This window comes from Homarus americanus, unplaced genomic scaffold (assembly GCF_018991925.1).
Source record: "Homarus americanus isolate GMGI-L3 unplaced genomic scaffold, GMGI_Hamer_2.0 scaffold34713, whole genome shotgun sequence".
NCBI classification, from domain to species: domain Eukaryota; kingdom Metazoa; phylum Arthropoda; class Malacostraca; order Decapoda; family Nephropidae; genus Homarus; species Homarus americanus.
Genome location: NW_024721192.1, coordinates 5,930 through 29,355, shown reverse-complemented (window position 1 = coordinate 29,355; position 23,426 = coordinate 5,930). Strand labels below are relative to the sequence as shown.

Genomic DNA, 23,426 nt, shown 5'->3' with positions numbered 1-23,426 from the left:
CCAGAGGCTCTGGACGAGGAGGATGAGGAGGATGTACGACGACGACTAACAAGTAAATTTATTTTCTAACCCCAGAGTTTTAAGGGGAGGGGAGGATATGAAAATTTATATATATTCAGAGAAAAAAAAATCTTAAAATTGTTGATAAAATCTACCTAGATAACTAACCGTTTATACCAGAGTTGTCAATTTGTAAATGGTGTAATTCGACTGCCTGCCTGCTAGCCATCATTTCAAACTGTTTATATTTTAGGTGGCCCAGATGCTATCAGAACACGAGTGGATAGTTGAAGATCGCAAATTCTTCGGACAGCCCAACACTGGTTATGATTTCACTGCTAATGATCCTGTGGAAGCTGGACGCAAGATCACCAAACTGGAAGAACTCAAGGCTAAATTGTCCAAGAATGTGAACATGAGAGCCATGAACATGTTGGGGAAAGCTGAAGAACAGGTAATGTGTTATGGAAGCTACACATCTACAACATTGCTAAGGCTGCCTCTCAAAAGCTGAGAATGCTGTAACAATGGCAACATTTACATAATTTTCTCCTCAGTATTGTGTGGGGTGGCAACACTGCCCTCAGACAATACCTGGCATGTTCTTCAGCTTGGTGTAGCAGAGTGAGTTGCTGTTGGGAGATGATGCCACAGTGCTTGAATTTTGTGCTTGATGATTTATCTGCTCTTGTGCCATACCTGAGTGACTTTATGTATAAGATCAATTATTATGCCAATTTTTTAATTAATTTTCAAATGTGACAAATTAGTTACATTTGTCTGTTGATAAAAAAGAAGAATCACTTCAACAGAGATGATAATTACCACTTTTATGAATTTTGGACAAGAGTGAGATGTGTAGTGTATCTTTCCAGACCATATTAATAGTGACTTGAGTTTCTTGAAAGGTGGTCATCATTTTAACTTTGTATGGGTACAATTTTACTTTCATTGCCAAGCGAAGATCTATTACAAAGTCAAAATTTAATGTCCTGTTAAAGAAAGAATTCTTTTCTTTTCTTTTTAAATCAGGATAAATGTTGAATCTGAAGAAAAAAAGTATAATATCACGAAAAAATATCGATTCCTTTTCTTGTATAAAATCAGAAAAAAAATCTTTCATGTACTGTTGTGTCACGTCTTACGCGGTTGGTTTCATTCTGAAGAGGGCGCATAAAGGCTTAACGCTTATTGTAAAAATTACCCTTGAAAATCCCTTAAATCACCCATAAAGTACATGGTTAATTGGTTATACAGGCAAACCCCGTTATTCATAGCCTCGGTATTCGTAACCCCGTTTATCCGCAATCAATTTATTGTTAACCATTTCCACTATTTGCAATGGTTGCACCGTTTACTTGCAAATTCTTATGAGCAAAAATTTTGAACCGCGCGCCTCAACCGTAGCGTAAGACAGCGTGTATACGTGTGTACGTATTCCTCTGCTATACGCTCCCACTCACTTCAGTCTCACACGTGCTGGCATGTGTTTTGTGTGATCTCGCAGTTGTGTTTTATGTGATCTCGCAATGCTTAAGCGACCAGCTCCTGAAACTCCCAGCAATGCTGCTAAGAGATCACATGTGGCAATTACGTTGGACGTGAAATTGGATATCGTAAAAAGATATGAACACAGAGAAGGAACGTCAGTGATTGGGCACGTGCACGGCTTGGCTCCCTCTACGGTGCATTCTATGGTTAAAAGTGCTGGCGAGATCAAGGAGATGGCCGGGTCTGCAACACCACTGACGGCTACGAAGGTGACGAGGTTCCGTGATGCTGAGATGAAAGTATGGAGCGGATGTTGAGCACGTGGATTGACGACCAGACCCAGCGCCTTAAAACACCTTTATCACAACGCATGATTCAACAGAAGGTAGTGGAGAACAACAGCTTTCAGTGCAAATTGACAACGATAATGAGTGAGGTGGCTGACGACCCTGGCAGTGAGGAGAGTGAGGTGGCTGACGAACCCAGCCTCCTCTCACCCTCTCCCCTAATGCCAACTTCAGCAAGCAAGCAACACAGCACATCAGAGGTAAATTACACACACCTACGCACATAAACGTTCAGTCACTCACACACTCAAACATGTAAAGTACAGTATACTGTTTTTGTAAACATATACGCCTAATTAACTCAAAGTGTTTGTTATTGATGTTTATTTGATATTATGCCCTTGTTTCTTTATTTATTTTATGATATATATGTATTGAGTAAAACAAGTGTTAAAATCTGACGGCCGTGACCACCCGTATCCCCCCTATTTACATTATTTCTTATGGGAGAAATTGCTCCACTATTCGCAATTTCGATATTTGCAACGAGTTTCATGCTCGTATCATTTGCGAAAAGTGAGGCAGCCCTGTATATACTTGTCAATAGCATATCTGACGACTTGGCTGGTTAAATGTGCACCACACACAGTACAGTATGTGCCTAAAACATTATAAAATAATTATCATAAGGTCAAAAACATAAAGGGAATTAATCATTGTGTGTGTAGAAGCAAACACTGAGGGAGAGAGCTACAGCTGGTGTTTCCTCACTCACTGCTCCGCTCTCTCCGGAAACTAGTTTTTGAGCCTTCCTCAAGTAACTCAATCACACGCTGCTTATCCTGCATCGAGTACTTGGCAAACTTAACTCCCTTATGATAGTCTCGCTTCTCCTTTTCCTTATTTGGCCGCTTAGGCGGGTCTCTCCCACCCCCACCAGCACCAGTAGGACCCCCAGTACAGGTAGAGGCCATTATCTTGACTCAACAGGTGGTAACACCACCCATAAAAGCACACAATAGCAGCCCAGGCAGTCGCTAGGATGGCGTGGGCTACAGCGCAATAGTTGTGGTCTTGTGAACCTCTTTTACGTTCACCACCAGCAATTCGATCACCAAAATGCTTCTTGGAAACATTCTTCTTACCTTGTCTTTCCATATTCATCGCTAACACAACAAATTTAGAGAAAATCGAAAATCACAGAGTAATCGACAGAAATCACGCGATTCAACTGATCACGTGATGTAAGCAGAGAGCGCTGGTGTAAACCGTTATTAGTCCTCACTGCGAAACATTCTTTTTCTTATTTTTTTCATACAGTATTTATGGGCAACAGCTAAATTTGCAAAAAAAAGAACAAAATTTTCAGAGTACCTCTCAAAAAACACTTCACAAACAAAAGACACGAATCAATTGAACATGTGATGTCGAACATGAACTGTAAACATTGCTTAACCCCGCACAAGGTTTAAAATGTTGAGGATGGAATCGCGCTATAGTCAACATTCGTATGCAAAAGTTCGCAGTTTACAAACAGCATTCCCCTATTCATCAATCGTGTTACAACCAATTCATGTTGACAACACAAATTTCCTGAGTGAGTGGTGTCAGGCAGTCAGGTACCAGGGTTCTGTTTCCACATTCCAACACCTCACCTGCGGTGTTCCCCAGGGGACCAAGATGGGACCACTGTGCTTCCTCAACGACGCTCTATCGGACACTCCTCACAGGTGGAAGTACGTGGATGACTGCACTGTGGGGGTCACAGTGGGCAACACCTCACCGGACTACTCATCGCTACAAGGCACCCTGGACAGGCTACAGGCATGGACTACAGAGAACAAGGTCACCATCAACCACACCAAAACCGTAGTCATGCACATCAATACCGCCACCACTCCAGTGCAAGCTCCAGCAGTTACAGTGGGTGCCCATCCTCTCCAGTTAGTGCAGTCTACCAAACTCCTGGGTGTTACCATAGACCACAAACTGGACTGGAAGGCCCATGTAAACAACACAATCAAGGCAGCCTCGTACCGACTCTACATGCTACGACGACTCAGGTCACTTTGGGCACCCATGCCAGAGCTGAGGACCATCTACAGCGACTTTATTCTCCCCAAATTAACATATGCGTCACCAGCCTGGTCGTCTTCTCTCAACTCTACCCAACAACGTCAGCTAGAGAAGGTACAGAAAAGGGCCTGCAGAATCATGCTCGGCACAGACTACTCCGGTTACAACAACGCTCTCTCCACCCTGGAAATGCCATCCCTCATTGACCTCCACCACCAAGCACTAGCAAGGTTTGGCAGTGGACTACTGCACCATCCTCGTCATCGCCACTTCCTGCCACCGGCAGCCCACTTCGCGCAGTCCGCCACTACAACAAAATTCAGCCCATAAGAGCCCACACTGATAGATATAAGAGTAGCACCATCCCATCTATTGTTAAAATAATAAACAACTCCTGATTTATGTACTGTACAGCCCTGTAAATGTATTGAATGCATATCATTATGTCTAAATCACATGTAAGTTTGTATATTTTCAGCCACCGGCTGCAATTATTAATAAACCGTTTATTACTATTATTATTATTAAATGACTCTAACTGGTATGATGGCTGTGACGTCATTCAAGACAGTGGCCAACATTCAGCTTGCTGGATCTCGCGTTCAGCTGGTAGGATCTCGTGAAACTTACAATATTTTACGCCAAATATAAGTCTTGGTTATATAAAGTAGTGCTCGCGAAATTCAAAAATGCGAAATGAAGCCGCACGAAATATGAGATCTTACTGTAGTTCACTAAAATTTTCCAAGCTCCAACCTTCTTGTTGTAATTTCATAATGAGTTCCTCTTCATCTTCCTCAGCACTTTTTACCAATTCTTCCAAATCCTCTTCTGTCGGTTCCTCTCCATGCCCATCAATTAGCTCTTCCACGTCTTCAGCAGCCATGTCCACAAACCCCTCACCACCCAACTGACGTGCAACACTCACAATGTCATTCACATCCTTTACTATGGACGGAAATCCCTGGAAGTTATTCACACATTCAGGCCATAAGGTGTGCCAACAAGCAGTCACTTTCTCTGGTGTGAGTTCATTGAATAATTCACTGATGTTGGTAATGCAGTCCACAATGTTGTTCTCCTTCCAACACTTGCTAACATCAAGGTCAGGGTCTTCATCCATGGCACTACGGATACAACCAAAAGAGCGGCATGTATAATATGCCTTGAAGGTTAGGGTGTGTCAATTTAGGGGGTGAACTGGCTAAATTGAAAATCGAGTAATTTGGTAGCTATTTATTGTAGTCTTTAAGCATGCAAAACAATATTCTGGCATAAATTTTTTTTTATAATAAGTCCTACCTTCATCAAATGGATTTTTAAATGTACATATTTGTGAATTTATAACATAACCAGCGTTTGCACACATGTTACTGTTTCAAGTTTCAAATTATTATATTTTATTATCCGTAGTCTATTTGAAAGTAACCAATGCCTTCATACTCTCTTTGCTTTGGTTTCTTGTCATCAGTAGTCTGCTTGCTATTTGTGCTTTGATGTAACCTTCTCGCCTCTCGTGGCTGTAAACATGGCCCGCTGCTTCTGTGACCATTTTCACACATCTCTCCACACTTTGAGTGTGGGAAGGCCACTTCGGCACCTGCATTGGAGTCTCTTTAAGGTTTCTCAATTGTTGGCTAGTTAGACTTGTTGTCAATGGTGGCTCTAAGACTTCCAAACTCAAGTCAACCAATTCTGACAATTTGGTGGCATTGACGTTTATTGGGGGAACTTTTCTTGAATGAAACGAACAGTCTCCCAACTGGTCGTCATCTATTAGCGTTCCTCTAATCTTTAGAATGACTTCTACAGCCTCGGTTCGGAGATTGGTACATTGACTGCAAAGCATTGCTTGCAAAACTGCTTCTGATCGAGCATACCAAGCGGACCTTCTTGCCACAGGTAACACGATGTCCCTCACTACCTTCCTCTGTGTTCTTACTAGCTGCAATTGAAACAAAAGGTGATTGGGCCCATCCACCCACATAGGATTAAGTTTCACACTAAACCACTGGGGAAGATAAACTCCAATAATAAATTCAACAATTAACCTCAAATTCTTCAGCACTTTGCCCTTCAATTCGTGTTTGGAAATCCAAATCCTGCAGAAACGAAGAGCTGTAGTTAACCAACGGCTGTGACTGACAGGTCCAATCTCCAAGAGAGCCAATGACTGAGGCACTTCTCCTGATCTTATTGCTTGGGCAATACGATAAGCATAGGATTGATCTGTGCTGAGATCTTTGATGACTCCTTCAGACAACGCCGGAAGGGGAGGGCCAACTTCGACCTTTGGAAAGGTTGTATTTATTTCTAGTTGTGTTGCTTCATCCAGCATGATGCCAAGGGGACCTGACCACTTGTTGTTGCTCTTTGTAGGACCATCAAGTTCCTGGATGAGATGACGAAGAGGTAGCTCGCCTGTATGTAAATCACATACAATCCAAACAAGTCTTCTTCCTAGTTTTTTCTCTAAATGCGTCATTACACCCCCCTGCCATCCGGTGTTCACTGCAGTTGAATCTCCACCAACAGCCTGCAGTGAACTGCCAAGTCCTCTCTCCTGAACCCAACATAAAATATGATCAGCAATGACCTCTGCATGTTTCTTCCCTTCTACTTCAGTTTCGGGAGCAAAGTGAAACAAAAACCGACCACCAGGCTCAGAACAGACAGAGTAGTGTTCTTCTTTGATGAGACCTGGAAACTTTCTGTTCACTCCCTCTACTTCTAGCAAAACTTTTGTGTCATCTATTCTTCCATCAAACAAAAGACAGGAGAGCCCTCCCTCGCTTAAATCTTTTTCATGCTGATCAGATATTTCCTTCATTATTTTTTCTTGTGCTCTTCTAATTTTATTATGATCTATCACCAAAGATACATCCTCTCGGCTGATGAGGCCTGCATCTATCCAAGCGGCAGTTGCAATTTCTGCAGCCTCACGAAGTCCAGCATGGTGGCGAATACTAGCTAAAGCAATGTTTGAAATATTTCTTGTGTTGTATTTCATTTTCTTTGGTAAAGGTTCAGATGGCTCTTTGGAACTATCATCTGATGTTGCTTCCTGTTCATCAGAAGAACTATCAAAGAAGTGATAAACATCTTGACACAGCTCTTCCTCTCTTTGGATGGCTTCTTCACTCTTCATTTTCTTCTTTTGTTCCCTCTCTCGGATTTGTTCTCTCTTCTTGGCATTAGCAATCTGCTTCTTTGTTTCTGAATAATCTATTGAACCCATTTGCATACTTCCTTGGCCTTCTGCCTTTGTCCTCTGTGCCTTTATAAATTCAAGCTCTAAAACAGGGATCTTCTTTTCACGAGGACAACCACAATCAATGTGGGAATTATTTTCTCTCTTACCTGAGTGAGAACAGTTGGATTCAGAACATAATTGTATGGAGCACTTGCAGGTCAAAATGTCAAACAGACTATCAAGTGTGTGCAGAAATTCATTTTTCCTGGCCAAGTTTCCTTTACCAAGTGATGTTTCAACTGCTTTGTGCCATAATTTCGTTAGTTTTAGCTCAATAGTTCGACACTGATTAATCACAGGTGGTTTGAATAGTGCATTAGCTTTTGTCCATTGATGCAGAAGAGGGACTATCATGTCATTTATGAGTTCTTTATCTGTATAGTTCCTTCTGTCCTTTGCATTTTTTTCTCGAAGGAGTAACCCTAATCTTAGCATGTCTCTCACTGTTGGAAGTTCTGATACAGGAAGCTCCTTCCCTTTACCAACTAGCAGGCTCAAGTGGGTTGACAACTGACTTCTTGTCTTCAATTTTGACATCTTCACACTATCTGACAAATAGAAAAATATTTCAATGTTTCATAATTCAATTGTTGTTTCAAAAAATATCAATTTGTTTATCAAAAATGCTGTAACAGAAATAACATAATAATTTCTTAGAACATAATGTTTTATACAATGATATAAGTAACTGCGACAATCAATATGCCCTACTTACAATAATTAAAATGTAGAATTCGTCTGGTAGAGTAGGTGCAAGTGCAATGAGAGCAAACCACCGTCTATGATATCTAGAAGGAGAGTGAGCCGGGCGCCTTATCCTCACGCTTGGTACAAGTCAAAACAAGAATTAAACTGTCCCACACGGAGAGCCTGTTCATGTTCATGTTCTGACATGCATATTGTACACAAGCTATAGAACCATGAGATTAGTTAATATCAAGTGAATAATTCTAATCAAGTCTCATTAATTTGTTGAAATACTGATATTTGAAACTTTAAGGTATAATTGATGTAGGTGAGGGTTATTTCAATTCATTTTTGTTTGCTAATCTCAAGTTTAGACATAAAGAGGCACAATATTTTGACTACCAAATTTGATTTTTAACATGTTGACAAAATTGACACACCCTATTGAAGGTGCGTATTACACCCTGATCGAGTGGCTGTGTTAGGGGGTAGGAACACCATCTCTACACCTGGATGGCTAAACTGTAAACTTTCTGGGTGGCCTGGTTGATTGTTTATCAATAATAACTCCTTGAATTCCATCTTCTAGGAAGCAAGGTATTTTTCCACTTCCGGGACAAAGCATTTATGGAACCAGACCAGGAATGTTTGCCTAGTTACCCACGCCTTTTTGTTGGACTGCCACAACACTGGCAAAAGGTTAATGTTTTTACCCTTTAAAGCCCTAGCTAGGGTTTGCTGAGTGGTAAAGCAAGCCAGGCTTGATCACGTGACCAACCACATTGCCACAGAAGATCAACTTCACTCTGTCCTTGGCTGCCTTGAACCCAGAGGCATGCCACTCCTGCTTGTTTATGTATGTTCTACCAGACTTTTTCTTCAAATATAAACCAGATTCATTGGCATTAAACACCTGCTCTGGTCTACAGCCTTTCTCTTCTGTTATTTTCCAAATGTCAATGTATTCAAGTGGAAGTAAAAAAGTATCTCTTTAAAGTACTCAAGTACTGAAAGTTAAAGGTAACAACAAAATTATTAAATATCTTAAATATTAAAATAAATCTACAGTAAATTATGAAAAAAATAGTTAACTAAAGATAAAAATAAGAGACACAAAGCATTACTTATGTTTATATACAAATCTTTCTATTAAGATTAATCAATAACTGGTTCTCAAAATTATGGCTGTCCAATCAGGATCTTTTAGACCTAAATATAAGCCCAGCATAACCTATCAAAGGAGAATATCTTCAGTCGCTCTTCTCCCTCCAATCCATCGTAGTGATAGTGAACGGGTTGAAAATATATCCATCCAACAATATGATCACTTTCTTATCCATACAAGTATCGTTGACGTGGGCTTATGGTCCGCAGACATAATGTTGTCTCTGCTGGGCATTAGGTTAGGATACAGACCTATATGGTATGTATCTTAAGGTGGGGGATGAGTGGATGATCCACACTTCTCTTCCTGTAAACACTGTAACTGTCCTAACCCTTCAGCACTATTGCCTTGACTGTCCTATTTTCAGAGACCGCCTACCACAGTCATTAACCACTATTTGTCACCACCTACTTATTCGTAATTGTTACGAGTTGGGGATTTAGAATATAGTTAAAAGTCTACCCAGATCCCAACAGGTAACAACTAAAAAAAAAACAAAGACAATCGGACTATAAAAGGGTAGACAAAGGATGCGAGTTTTCGTTGTGTATAATAAAGTACCATGAATTCCTTAACAAAATAATCAGCTTCCTATAAATTACCCTTAACCATACTTAACCTAAACATTAACTGTATATACATATTAATACAACATAAAACAATTGTGAAGCAAGGTGGAGGTGGGAGAGGCAATACAAGATTACAAATACGTAAGTGAGGAGCTGAGATGGCTGACGAGTAAGGCTGAGTATTGTAGAAGACGGTAGGTAGTCACTGTGCCGTAGGTTTAGAGGATAGATGATCCTGTGGTCACTTCCCAGAGTGTAGTGCTCTCTCCTCGAATTGGAGCTCACAAAGAAGACTTGGAGGAAGTGACGCAACAACCAGGATATGGAGAAGGGAAACCCCGGAGTGGTAACTAAGACGAGTCATACTCGTGTCTCGTCCCTAGATGGCGTTGCTCGTGGTGCTGGGTAGGTAGATCAAGACAATAGATGGCGTGGTTCGTAGTGCTGGTGGAGGGGTTCGTAACACACCCCCCCTCCAAAGACCTCCGTAGCGCGGGCGCGAAGGAGGTGTTCACCTGGTGCGTCTGGAGAGTAGCTGCTGCATTTCCACTGGAGCTCGGGATAAGGAGTCTGCAATCAGGTTGTCCACCCCCTTTATGTGCCGGACTTGTAGATTATAGGGCTGGGTGAGGAGAGCCCAGCGGAGGATTCGCTGGTTGGAGGTCTTGTTGGTTTGGATGAACGTGAGTGGGTTATGGTCGGTGAAGACTAGGGTTGTTTGTGGGCAAGACTGGAGGTAACATTCAAACTTCTTTATTGCCAACACCAGAGCCAGGGCCTCCTTCTCTATGGTCGAGTAGTTGGTCTGATGTTTTTTCAACTTGGCGGAGTAGTATGCCACAGGGTGAAGGACATCAGTGGTTGGGTCGGGTTGTAGGAGCACAGCCCCAACTCCGACACCACTAGCGTCGATTTGCAGATGGAAGGGCAAGGTGTAGTCAGGGGGGTGGACTACAGGCTTGGAGGCAAGGAAGGCTTTGAGGCGGTGGAAAGACTGGTCGCACCTCTGGTTCCAGATGTAAGGGACCGCAGAACTGGTAAGGTCTGTGAGGGGTCCGGCCACGCTGGAGAAGTTACTGCAGAACCGACGGTAGTAGCCGCACATCCCCAGGAAGCGCACGAGTTCCTTCCTCGTCCTTGGAGTGGGGAAGGACAAGATGGCTTTAACGTTTGCGTCCTTGGGTCTCACCATACCATGCCCAACGATATGTCCCAGGTAAGTCACTGAGGCCCGGCCAAAAGCAGATTTAGCCAGGTTTATGGTGAATCCAGTCTCTTGCAGTCGTGCAAACAGTATCTCCAAACGCACCAGATGTTCGTCCCAGCTGTCCGACACCACCACCAGGTCATCCTGGTAGGCGAACGTCCCACCTAGGTCCTGAATTAGGTAGTTGATGGCCCTCTGGAATGTGGCCGGAGCATTAGAAAAGCCAAACGCCATAACCAAATATTGAAAAAGACCAAATGGAGTTATAAATGCTGAGATTATTTTTGCCCTATCCGTGAGTCCCACTTGATAATATCCTTTCAATAAGTCCACCGTCCTGATAAATTTGGCACAGCCTATGCTGTCTATTATATCTTCAATCAAAGGTAAAGGGTAGGAGTCTGAGACAGTGACCTGGTTCACTTTACGATAATGGGTACAGAAACGAAAAGTGCCATCGGGTTTTGGAATGAGAAGGCAAGGTGAAGCCCACGGGGAGGTACTAGGCTCAGCTAAGTTATGTTTTAACAAAAAATCTACCTCCTTTTTCATAATCTCTTTTTTTGTGGATTTAGTCGATAGGCTGATTGCCTAATGGGTTGTACATCATCTGAGATTAGCTTAATATCATGTTTAAGTATATTGCAAAACCCTGGGAGGTCTGACGTGACTTTACGAAATGTTGATAATAACTTAGTGAGATCTTTTGCTTGAGATGGATTCAAAACAGAAAAATACTCATCCAAGTTGTTGAGTATGTGACTGTTAGCAGGGTTTTCTTTAGGTAGAGGGAAGTCTAAATTCTCCAATAGGTCCATGTCATCTGTCTCCGGCTCCGGCCCTGACAAAACCGTATGCAATACAGGTAGGCTTATAGCCTCTGGGATGTCTTCCTCTGACTGCCTGGAATGGTAAAGTTTCATGAGATTAATGTGAACAAGTTGTGAATCTTTTCTGCGATCAGGAGTATGGACTATATAGTTGAGGGGAGATAGTTTATTAGCAACTATATAGGGACCAGTAAACTTGCTTTTAAGGGGAGAGCCTGGAATGGGTAGAAAGAGTAACACTTTGTCACCTGGAGAAAATGATCTTTTAACTAATTTAGGTTGGGACTTCACCATTTTTTCTTGGACTTTTTTTAAGTTTGACTGAGCAATGGTTCGGACTTCAGTTAATTTGTCCCGTAAAGTGTCAATGTATTGGGAAACTGTTGCGGGCTTAATAGATGGAGTGTCAAACCACTGCTCCTTTACTATTTTAAGGGGTCCCCTAATTTGTCTCCCATATAGTAACTCGAACGGGGAGAAACCCAATGACTCCTGGGGACATTCCCTGATGGCAAAGAGTAACAAGTCTATGCTTTCATCCCATTCCTTTTGGTGTTCTATACAGTATTTTTTGAGCATTGATTTGAAAGTTTGATGGAACCGTTCCAAGCAACCTTGGGATTGTGGGTGGTAAGCCGAAGATGTACAATGGTCCACACTGAGGTTTTTCATCACCTGTTTGAAAAGATTGCTCGTAAAATTGGTGCCCTGATCGGATTGGATCTCTTTAGGAATGCCCACTGAAGTGAAAAGGTGCAAAAGATGTTTGATTACGCTTTTTGAAGTGATGCTTTTAAGGGGAAAAGCCTCAGGATAACGTGTACTGGTATCCATAACTGTGAGCAGGAATTGATTTCCCTTCTTAGTCTTTGGTAATGGGCCCACACAATCCACAACAATCTTTTCAAATGGTGTAGAAAATACTGGGATGGGCTTAATGGGAGCTGCTGGTATACTTTCATATGATTTTCCTACCATTTGACAAATATGACAAGATTTTAGGTACTTTGACACATCCTTCCTAAGTCCAGGCCAATAATAGTGTTGGAGGAGCTTTTTATATGTTTTCAGGATTCCCAAATGTCCTGAAATACCATCATGGGCAAGGGCAATTAATGCTGGTCTGACTGAGGCGGGAATTACCACTTGATGTATTTCAGACCACGTGTCTAGATGGGCAAGCTCAGGGGGTCTATAGGCCCTCATCAAAACCCCTTCATGATAATAAAAACACGGAAGGGTGTTAAAATCTTTACCCTCAACTGCTGCATGATGAAGTTTATTCAAAGATGGATCAGATTGTTGGGCTTTAATGAGCTCATCCTTACTAATGGTCTTATTGTACAGATCTTCTGTGGGTAGGAAGATATTAGAGGTGGTTTTAGATGAAGAGGGCCCATTTCGCACACTCTGTGACCGGGTGACAGCACAAGATGGGAAAAGGTGAGGAATAGTTTCTTCAAGGTCAGTGGTGGAGTTGACAGGTAAGGGAGAGTCGACTGTCTTTATGTTGGGAACCACTAGATCTCCTACCAAGTCATTACCCAATAATAAATGAATGCCGCTCACAGGCATTGGATCTTTCCTAATGGCTATTTGCACTTCCCCAGTAATCAAGGGACATTGGAGGTGCACTTTAGCTAAGGGATAGGAAGAATGGGATGAGAGATCTGAAATTAGAACACTCTCATTAGTAAATGCGGTAGATATATCAGGAATGACGTTAAACAGGAGGATAGATTGTGCTGCGCCCGTATCACGTAGTATACGAATAGGGAAAGAACGAGACCCCTCTATGATTGAAATTTTTCCCTCATAGGTGAATGAAGAGAAGAGATCCTGATGGGGCCTTTCCACATTGGTGGTTGCTATTGGTTTGGATTTGGGATCCAGGGAACTACTTTTAGCAAGTTCGACACTTTGGGTGTTTACAAGACTGGATCGTATGGCCTGGTTTTTTACAGTAAGAACAATAAAACTTGGTTGCATCAGGGGGGGGTAGGTGTGGGACCTTTCGACCTACCACTCACGTCCCCAAGGTTATCATCAGAGGAGGACCTAACATGTCGGGAAGTACCACGTTCTCTACTGCCCAGTGACTCCACCAACAAGGCGTACGCATCAGCCAGCTCAGCAGCACGCCCTAAATTAACCTCTCCACGCTCCTCCACATGCTTCAAGATGTGAAATGGTATCTTGCTCTTCCACTCCTCCAGGACTACCAAATTTAACAAATCCTGAAATGTGGAGGTCTCTGTAGCCTCTAACCACTTCTTAAAAACCTAAGCTTTTCTTGAGCAAACTCAACAAAGGTGTGTGAAAATGGTTTGGTTAGTTTACGAAACTTCTGCCGGTATCCATCTGGCGTGATAGCATAAGAGGTGAGGATATTCTTTTTTACGTTATCATAGTCATCAGTCTGGTCTAAACAGTTATAAACTCTACGAGCCTTACCACATAATTTAGGAACTAACACTGACACCCACTGGTCCTTGGGCCACTCATTCTTCCCGGCTATTTTCTCAAAAGTCCTAAATGACCCGTCCATATCGGATTCATCAAACCCGGGAACAAGGGAAGAAGCAGTAGCAGGGTTAAAAGCAGCTAGTCTCTCTTTTAATGCCACTTCTTTTGATTTAAACTCCGATGTTAAGGTGACTTCTATCTCTCTCACCTGTAGTTCTTTCAGTCTAACCTCCTGCTCCAACTTGGCCTGTCCCAACATTCCCTCTTGCTCCAACTTGGCCTGTCCCAACATTCCCTCTTGCTCCAACTTGGCCTGTCCCAACATTCCCTCTTGCTCCAACTTGGCCTGTTCCAACTTGGCCTGTTCCAACTTTTCCTCCTGCTCCAACTTGGCCTGTTCCAACTCGAGTTCTTTCATTTTGATTTGGAACTCGAACCTAGCTCGTTCTAGTTCCAAGGCGTCTACTCTTTGTGCTTTTTCTTGAGGGCTAGCCAGACCTGAGGCAACTTCTGAGTGAGGAGGGGTGGTGGATAGTGGTTGAAGTTTCTTGGACATGGGCGTTAATCTGTCAACAGCGGATTCTTTTAAAACTTCTTGTTGAACCAACACTTCAATCACATGATTTTTTAACATTTCCTTAGTCAGTTGCTGTGAAAATGGGATATTGTAATAGTTGGCTATTTCTTTCCATTCTTTCTTCAGGATATTAACACGTAATTTAGCTACGGAAGGATTTTCAATAAAATCCTGGAGATCAAAACCTGAGGTGGCCATTGTTAAGAAAAATAGGATAAATTAACTAATGGTCAAAAGATAAGATAAGTGGATAACCCTAGAAAATATCACGGCAGTGGATAACCAGAAAGTCCCAGAAACTAACCAAGTTATACCTAGGGAAATTACACTTATGATTATTGTTCTTCTGAGAAGATCCTTAGATAAGGATAAGAGACTTGAAAGAGGAAGGGCGTATTACGGCATTAATATAAAGATCCGGATTAACAACCCTAAGATACTTGAAAGAGGAAGGGCGTATTACGGCATTAATATAAAGATCCGGATTAACAACCCTGATATACTTGAAAGAGGAAGGGCGTATTACGGCATTTATATAAAGATCCGGATTAACAACCCTGATAAATGGTATGATTGACCCTGAATGAGATAATGAGAAGAACAATAATTGAGGCTTTATAATTATGGGGTCCTGGTAGAGCGGGGCGTCCCAAGATATCACTTCACCCTAAACTAGTGACTATGGAACAGCCTACTCTGGAGTGAGGGTACGGCATTAAACAGATCCGGATTCTTCCCTACACTCGATAAGACTTACTACACGACTGCCACGTGTAATAACAGGTAAGCCTTATGACACTTGGAACCTAATATCCTACGTCTGTCACTCTTACTATACGATAATACCAATATATGCACACACATATGAAGGAAACTTTAAACCACCGTATAGCAATTGTGAACAGAAGTGACTGGGAGGAATAATTAACAATGAGTAACAAGGGGGGAAGGAATATGGTACTTAAGGTCGAGTCCTGTCACGGTCGCCATTTGTTACGAGTTGGGGATTGAGAATATAGTTAAAAGTCTACCCAGATCCCAACAGGTAACAACTAAAAAAAAACAAAGACAATCGGACTATAAAAGGGTAGACAAAGGATGCGAGTTTTCGTTGTGTATAATAAAGTACCATGAATTCCTTAACAAAATATTCAGCTTCCTATAAATTACCCTTAACCATACTTAACCTAAACATTAACAGTATATACATATTAATACAACATAAAACAATTGTGAAGCAAGGTGGAGGTGGGAGAGGCAATACAAGATTACAAATACTTAAGTGAGGAGCTGAGATGGCTGACGAGTAAGGCTGAGTATTGTAGAAGACGGTAGGTAGTCACTGTGCCGTAGGTTTAGAGGATAGATGATCCTGTGGTCACTTCCCAGAGTGTAGTGCTCTCTCCTCGAATTGGAGCTCACAAAGAAGACTTGGAGGAAGTGACGCAACAACCAGGATATGGAGAAGGGAAACCCCGGAGTGGTAACTAAGACGAGTCATACTCGTGTCTCGTCCCTAGATGGCGTTGCTCGTGGTGCTGGGTAGGTAGATCAAGACAATAGATGGCGTAGTGCTGGGTGGAGGGGTTCGTAACAGTAATGATTTGGATTTAATTTTTGTACACTACTCACACTTTGGTGAGTGCTAACTCCCATTGTCCCCAAGACACGAGTACCAATATATTAGTGTCTGACCGCATGGTCTTGTGGCTAGGCTTGTTGCACCCTGGGGTGTAATAAATTAATTATATAATAAATAATAAGCCCAACTTGACTAAACAGATGCTCACAAGCAGCAGTTGCAGGTAGTGGGGTGTTAAACTTGAGAGATAAGTCACATAATGTTGGGAAAGACCTCAGTAGCTCCATTCCATCCCCTGGGCATTTCAAGTAGCTACGTATCAAGCTCCTTCAGTTGAGGAGTTTGTGGATGATTGTTGCCTCCATAGTCATGGAGTCTGCCTAAGACTCACCATGAATTGTCCCTCTGATTGGGGTGTGGCTATGGTGATGTCAGTCACTTTTCAATTCTAATTGATGAATGACTGAATTTTTCGCACCACGCAACATCTGGTAGGTGCTGGCGGCGAACAGTGGTACTTAGTTATATAGGCAGAATTTTAAATACACTCTGTTTCACACAGATGTATAGATACAGGCTTTATATCGAAGATGGAATTATGTACAAAGTATTTTAGAATCAGTCTCTTTGAAATTCATTTTAGTTACAGTTACTGTATATGCAAAGAGCAGCTGACATCTAATGGAAAGGTGGGGGGAAAAGAGGGGATAAGAGGGTAGGCTAGGTGAGGTGGGTGGTCAAGGTGCTAATGGACGCAAGAAAATCAAAGGAAAAGTCTGGTGTTATGTGACCGCGTGGTGTCTCCACAGACCCACACCATACCCTCTACCCAGAAAACTCTTTAGTATTGTTCATAATTAATTAAAAAATATATTAGTTTGCCACTGACATTAAAATTATGTTTGTTTGGGGCATGTTGTAACGAGTAATGATTTTCGTTTTTTCAATTGTATTGGAGTAAAAGTGTTAGAAAACCACACTAAATAAAAGTACTAAAAATTTTTTATCAATTTTTAAAAGGTAGATACATAAAAATGTTACTTGAGTACAGTACTCAAGTAAATTAATTTAGTTACTTGACAACTGTAAGTATAAGAGATGTTATTATAGAGCTACAGTATGTGTACCCATAATCATAGTTATCCTTTATCATCTGCTAATATAAAGTAAATGGTCACATGAAGAGAGCCAGTGGGCAGGTGTGTTATATTAAGTCAGGTAAACTTAGTAAGGGCTGTCACCAGGAGCATTTACTTTGTGATATTAATGGCAAGCTTTTTTTTTTTCACAGATTTTTTCCCAATTAATTTTACAGGTTTTTTCCCTATTTATGTCAGATTTTTCTCTTAATGTCACAGATTTTTCCCCATTAATGTCAGATTTTTTCCCTAATAATGTTACTGATTTTTTCCTTATTACAAGTTTCCCCTATTAATGTTAGATTTTTTTCCAAATTAATAGCCTTAGTGTTTCCTATTTTCCACAGTACAATGATTTGATGAGGAAAAAACGAATTGTAGAGAATGACAAGGCCAAAATTGAGAAGGTCATTCGTGAGTTGGACGAGAAGAAAAAGGAAGCTCTGAGGCAGGCGTGGGAACAGGTAAGACTCTCTCTCTCTCTCTCTCTCTCTCTCTCTCTCTCTCTCTCTCTTATATATATATATATATATATACTGTATATACAGAAATGCGTCGGTTAACGTCCTAGATACGTTCTTGGAAACGTGACGTTAACCGAAATGGACGTTGTCCGATCATCACATAAACTTTTTATTTATACTTATGTGTATGTGGAATACTATAAACAGTTGGTCCTCATATTACGCGGTCCCGCATTCCGCGTTTCACCGTTAACGCGGTGCCTTGCCAGAACCTAACATTCTTACATTCCGCGGTCGCGAACGCCATTACGCCGAGAGTGTCCGGCGCGACGCTATTTTTAGATTTTCCCCACGCGCCACGCGCAACCCGCCCGCCCGCCTGCCTGCCTCTCCCTCCTCCTCCCTCCTCCTCCCTCCGCTTGGGCAAGCGGCGCTGTAAGGTTGCGCAGTGTGTGTCTTTGTTGCGTTATCACTGACGTCATATGATGTATCAGACCTTTGATTGGCCATGCATCCCTACCCTCCTCTGCTGCTAGCTGTAATTGGCTTAAAGTATTATGACGTGTCCACCCGGGGGAGGGAGGGAGGGAGGAAAGACGACGCTTGACCTAGCCGCGGCAGTTTCATCCCTCAAGGCCACTCCATGAAGTTGACTTTGAGGGATTTGTCAGGGAGGCCCTGACAACTGTAAGTGACAGTGATGATGATTCACCTAGTAATGGTGATTCACCTGAGGGCCAGTAATCTACCCTCTGCCTCGGAACCAGCCTCCATCCCCGTATGCCGACCCATCTCTTCTACTACCGTAAGTGTTACACAAATCTAACCTAACCTTTATTTTTCCTATGTTAACCTTTATCTTTCCTAACCTAACCTCTTCTATATTACTTGTTTTTTCATACCATCATAAAGTTAAGATAAAATTTTTACTACAACATAGTTGTGTGTCGTCAAAAAGTGGAGTTTGGGGATCGGCCTGGACTCCATTTCAATTAATCCCATATGTTATGTTGTTCACTTTACGCGTTCCTCACTTTCCGCGGGACCCTCCGGGTTACATTAACCGCGTAATATGAGGACCAACTGTATATAGTGTTATGGTATTTGGTGTATTAATATATATATAGAACCAATATATATATATATATATATATATATATATATATATATATATATATATATATATATATATATATATATATATATATATATATATATATATATATAATATACTCATTCACATATTTTATAATTGCAGTCATGTACTGAATATTCTATGTACAAAAAATAAATGTTAAATGAATTATTTATGGTGCATTAGCGTACTGGCCACTTCAGACACAAGACGGGCTATAAATAGCCTTCTTTATCTCCCCTCCATCTCACCCTGAGCCAGAGGGAAGGGGTGGTGGTAAATAACATTTGTTTGCTTATTTTCCATTTACTTGAAATAGATTTACCGAATTATTTGTTTATTTATTTAAAAGTCATTTACTGAATATTCTATGTAAAAAATAAATTTTAAATTAATTATTTATAGGAGATAAGTATTATGATCAGTAAATATATGGTATTACTGGCCACTTTAGACACAAAGACGGGATAAAAATAGCCCATCTCCCCCTTTTACAGCTGCCAATGGGAAGCGTCTTGGTAATTAAATTTGATGTTTATTTTCCTTGTTTGTCCAATTTATCATGCATCAAAGTAATATTACTAAAAATTGTGTAGGTAGTAGGCAGCTACCAAACAGGTAGATACTACCGCCTGGGAAGATATTGGAAGCATAATGTGTTGTCTAATGATAGACCCTGCTGCCATATGGCATCACGAAAATTGTGACCAAGTCCCAGGTTGCTGACCTGACTTTCTGCCTCATTTACACACAATTGCAGTTTCAATTGTTCCTCTTACTTTGACAACACAACATACATACAGTATATTATTTCTCACTTTTGATCTTTTTTTTTAATTTTTGTATTTATTTATGGTTAGTTACTTAAAATAAGGCCAATTCACTTCAAGTAATGGCATCAAATGTTACCGGCTGGTGTAGTGTAAACACTAGTGACGTCACTTAAGCGTCTGTATTTAACTGTCGGTAGTTTCAAGAATTAACGCAGTCATTTACTGAATATTCCTTGTAAAAAAATAAATTTTAAATTAATTATTTATAGGAGATAAGTATTATTATCAGTAAATATACCGATATGCATTACTGACCACCTCCACGGCTAAAAATAGCCCAATCTCGCGGTCACTTTCCCTTTCTTGTCTCCTCACTGGCAAATGGGGGGGGCGTGGGGAGGGGTGTGTGATGATAGCTGTGTTTATTACAGGGGTATAATTCTCTTTTACGGTATGTTAGACAGGTTTATAATACATTTTTATTATTTTAATATACCGGTAATCTTAATTTGAATCCAGCTTGCCAAACGTAAGTTTCAGTATAAAATAATTAGTGGTAGGACCTTGTGAGTGGCTTACGATGTTTCCATCACCAGTCTTGACACACTAAACCATAATATTTAAGAGATAAGAATTTTATAACTGGTGATTAAGACGACCCCCTAACTTTGGGCAGATTTTTTTATGTTCAAATTCCGTCTTATAAGCTGAGATATACGGTATCTGTCAATCAAAGTACCCCAACTTGCCTCCCCCCCCTCTTCCAACCGCGCCAGATGGTCGGTCGGTCGATCCCAATTCCTCCCCCCCCCACCCCCCACCTTCCCTCCCTACCAGAGAAATGTTGGGTGAAAAAACTAGATTTTAACTTTTAGTAATAAATAATACCTCAGACTAAAGTTAGGATAATATAATTGACATTTCTGGATTCCTTGCAGGTCAGGGAATATTTTGAATGTAAACTTCATATATTTTGCACAAAAGATAAAATACTTGCTTTGTGTAAACCAAATTATTACATTAGATCTAAAATTTGTATGTCTAATGCAAAATCCATGATGTTTATATTCAAAATGATCATCATATTGTAAGAATTCCAGCAATGTAAATTATATTCTGGCCGGGTAATTTGTATGAATTTTATGAGCTAAAACATATATCTTCATTAAATAAACAAAGAAATATTCTTCAAGGACACTATCTGTCAATCAAAATACTCCGCCCTAGCTGGGTCGGTCCCTCCCTACCAGAGAAGCTTTGGGAGAAAATAGTATATTTACATTTTTAGTAATAAATAATAACTCAGACTAAAGTTAGGATAATATAATTGACATTTCTGGATTCCTTGCAGGTCAGGGAATATTTTGAATTTAAACTTCATATATTTTGCACAAAAGATAAAATACTTGCTTTGTGTAAACCAAATTATTACATTAGAAATAAAAATTGTATGTCTAATGCAAAATCCATGATGTTTATATTCCAAATGATCATCATATTGTAAGAATTCCAGCAATGTAAATTATATTCTGGCCGGGTAATTTGTATGAATTTTATGAGCTAAAACATATATCTTCATTAAATAAACAAAGAAATATTCTTCAAGGACACTATCTGTCAATCAAAATACCCCCTACTGGGTGGTCCCTCCCCAGAGAAGCTTTGGGGAAAATAGTATATTACATTTTAGTAATAAATAAAACTCAGACTAAGTTAGGATAATATAATTGACATTTCTGGATTCCTTGCAGGTCAGGAATATTTTAATTTAAACTTCATATATTTGCACAAAAGATAAAATACTTGCTTTGTGTCAAATTATTACATTAAAATAAAATTATGTCTAATGCAAAATCCATGATGTTTATATTCCAAATGATCATCATATTAAAATTCCAGCAATGTAAATTATATTCTGGCGAGTAATTTATGAATTTTATGAGCTAAATAAAAATAAATAAATTATACTTCACCCGCATATAGCCTGAGTAGATGCACATGAAAGTGAAAGTCCGGTTCTGGCAGGTACGTAAATGAAAATCATGGAAAAGTGAAACCGTTAAAGCGGGGTAATACTGTAATATAAAATTGTAAAAATTGTAAAAAGTGCATACATATCTAAACCCTGAAATAAAGAATATCATTAATACTTGTAATAAAAAACAATAAATTAGTAAAAAAAAAAAAAAAATTAAATAATGTTCGTTGCTTAGAGTTTTGTTCGTTATAGCATTCTCAATTTTATAGGTAAAACCGTTCGTTATAGGAATATTCGTAGTAAGATCCATTCGTTAGCATACCCCTGTTTATATATATATATATATATATATGTATATATATATATATATATATATATATATATTATATATATATATATATATATATATATATATATATATATATATATATATATATATATATGAACCCCGACTTACGGCGGGGTTTAGAGACTAAATCCAGAATTAAATAAGTCAGCATGAATAATTTTTTTTTTTTTTTTTTTTAAATAAATAATCTACAATGAAATACAGTACAGTAAAAGTAATGAATAATGAGGAATGGATACAGTACAGTGAAAGTAATAAATAATAAGGAATGGTTACAGTGTGACTGAGCACTTACCTTTAATGTAGTCAGCTGAATGCACATGGGGCCCCCATAATTTTCTAATTATACATGGAGACTACATTAACTGGAAACGTTTCGGTATAGAAAATGCGTGTCATTTGAAGAAAAAAAAAATTAATAAAAAATCTGAGGCGGTCGTAAGTCTCGACGGCCGTAAGTCGAAGCAGTTGTAAGTCGGGGTCTAGGTATATATATATATATATATATATATATATATATATATATATATATATATATATATATATATATATATATATATATATATATATATATATATATATATATATATATATATATATATATATATATATATATATATATATATATATATATATATATATATATATATATATATATGTAACCGGTCGGAATTTACTGGACTTGGGGTTTATTAAAGATTATAAGATGGTAATGGCAGTGGAAGCGCCCCTTTGAGAAAAATCCCGAACCAGCACAAGAACACTTAAATCTACTAAACAAAATGAATTGTCCGTGACCCGTGGAAGGATAGCGTCTGTGACTGGGATGAATGAGACACACTGTAAAATTTAGACACTTATATTCCCTCCAACACTACAAACACAATCAAATAATGGTACACCAATATGCGCACCTCTTAACTTGAACTTAAAACACTAGGCCTACTCTGGGGAATAAAAGTGATACATGATATAGAAATTATTAGAAACTCAGGCAACAATAAATTTGAAGTATTAAGAAATGTTGCTTGCACACATGAACCAGGCCTTAAGGGCTTTCACAAAATAATATCAGTCACTTAGGAAATGGTATTAAAAAATAAGAAATTAAATACTCTACCATGAATAGGCCTTAAGGGCTTTCAACAAAATAATATCAGTCTCTGAGGAAATGGTAATAAAAAATAAGAAATTAAATACTCTACAATGAATAGGCCTTAAGGGCTTTCAACAAAATAATATCAGTCACTAAGGAAATGGTAATAAAAAATAAAAAATTAAATACTCTACAATGAATAGGCCTTAAGGGCTTTCAACAAAATAATATCAGTCACTGAGGAAATGGTAATAAAAATAAGAAATTAAATACCCTACAATGAATAGGCCTTAAGGGCACTC

General features: G+C 39.7%; 1 protein-coding gene across 1 annotated transcript; it reads left to right on the top strand.

Annotated features, from left to right (window-relative positions):
- Positions 1-257: 257 nt before the first annotated feature.
- On the top strand, positions 258-17,793 carry LOC121861647 (structural maintenance of chromosomes protein 2-like; the record flags this gene model as incomplete). The annotated part of the gene is made up of 2 exons (XM_042359541.1): positions 258-454; positions 17,677-17,793. Coding segments are annotated over exons 1-2 (309 nt in total), but the record flags the coding sequence as incomplete, so codon positions are not given.
- Positions 17,794-23,426: the final 5,633 nt, after the last annotated feature.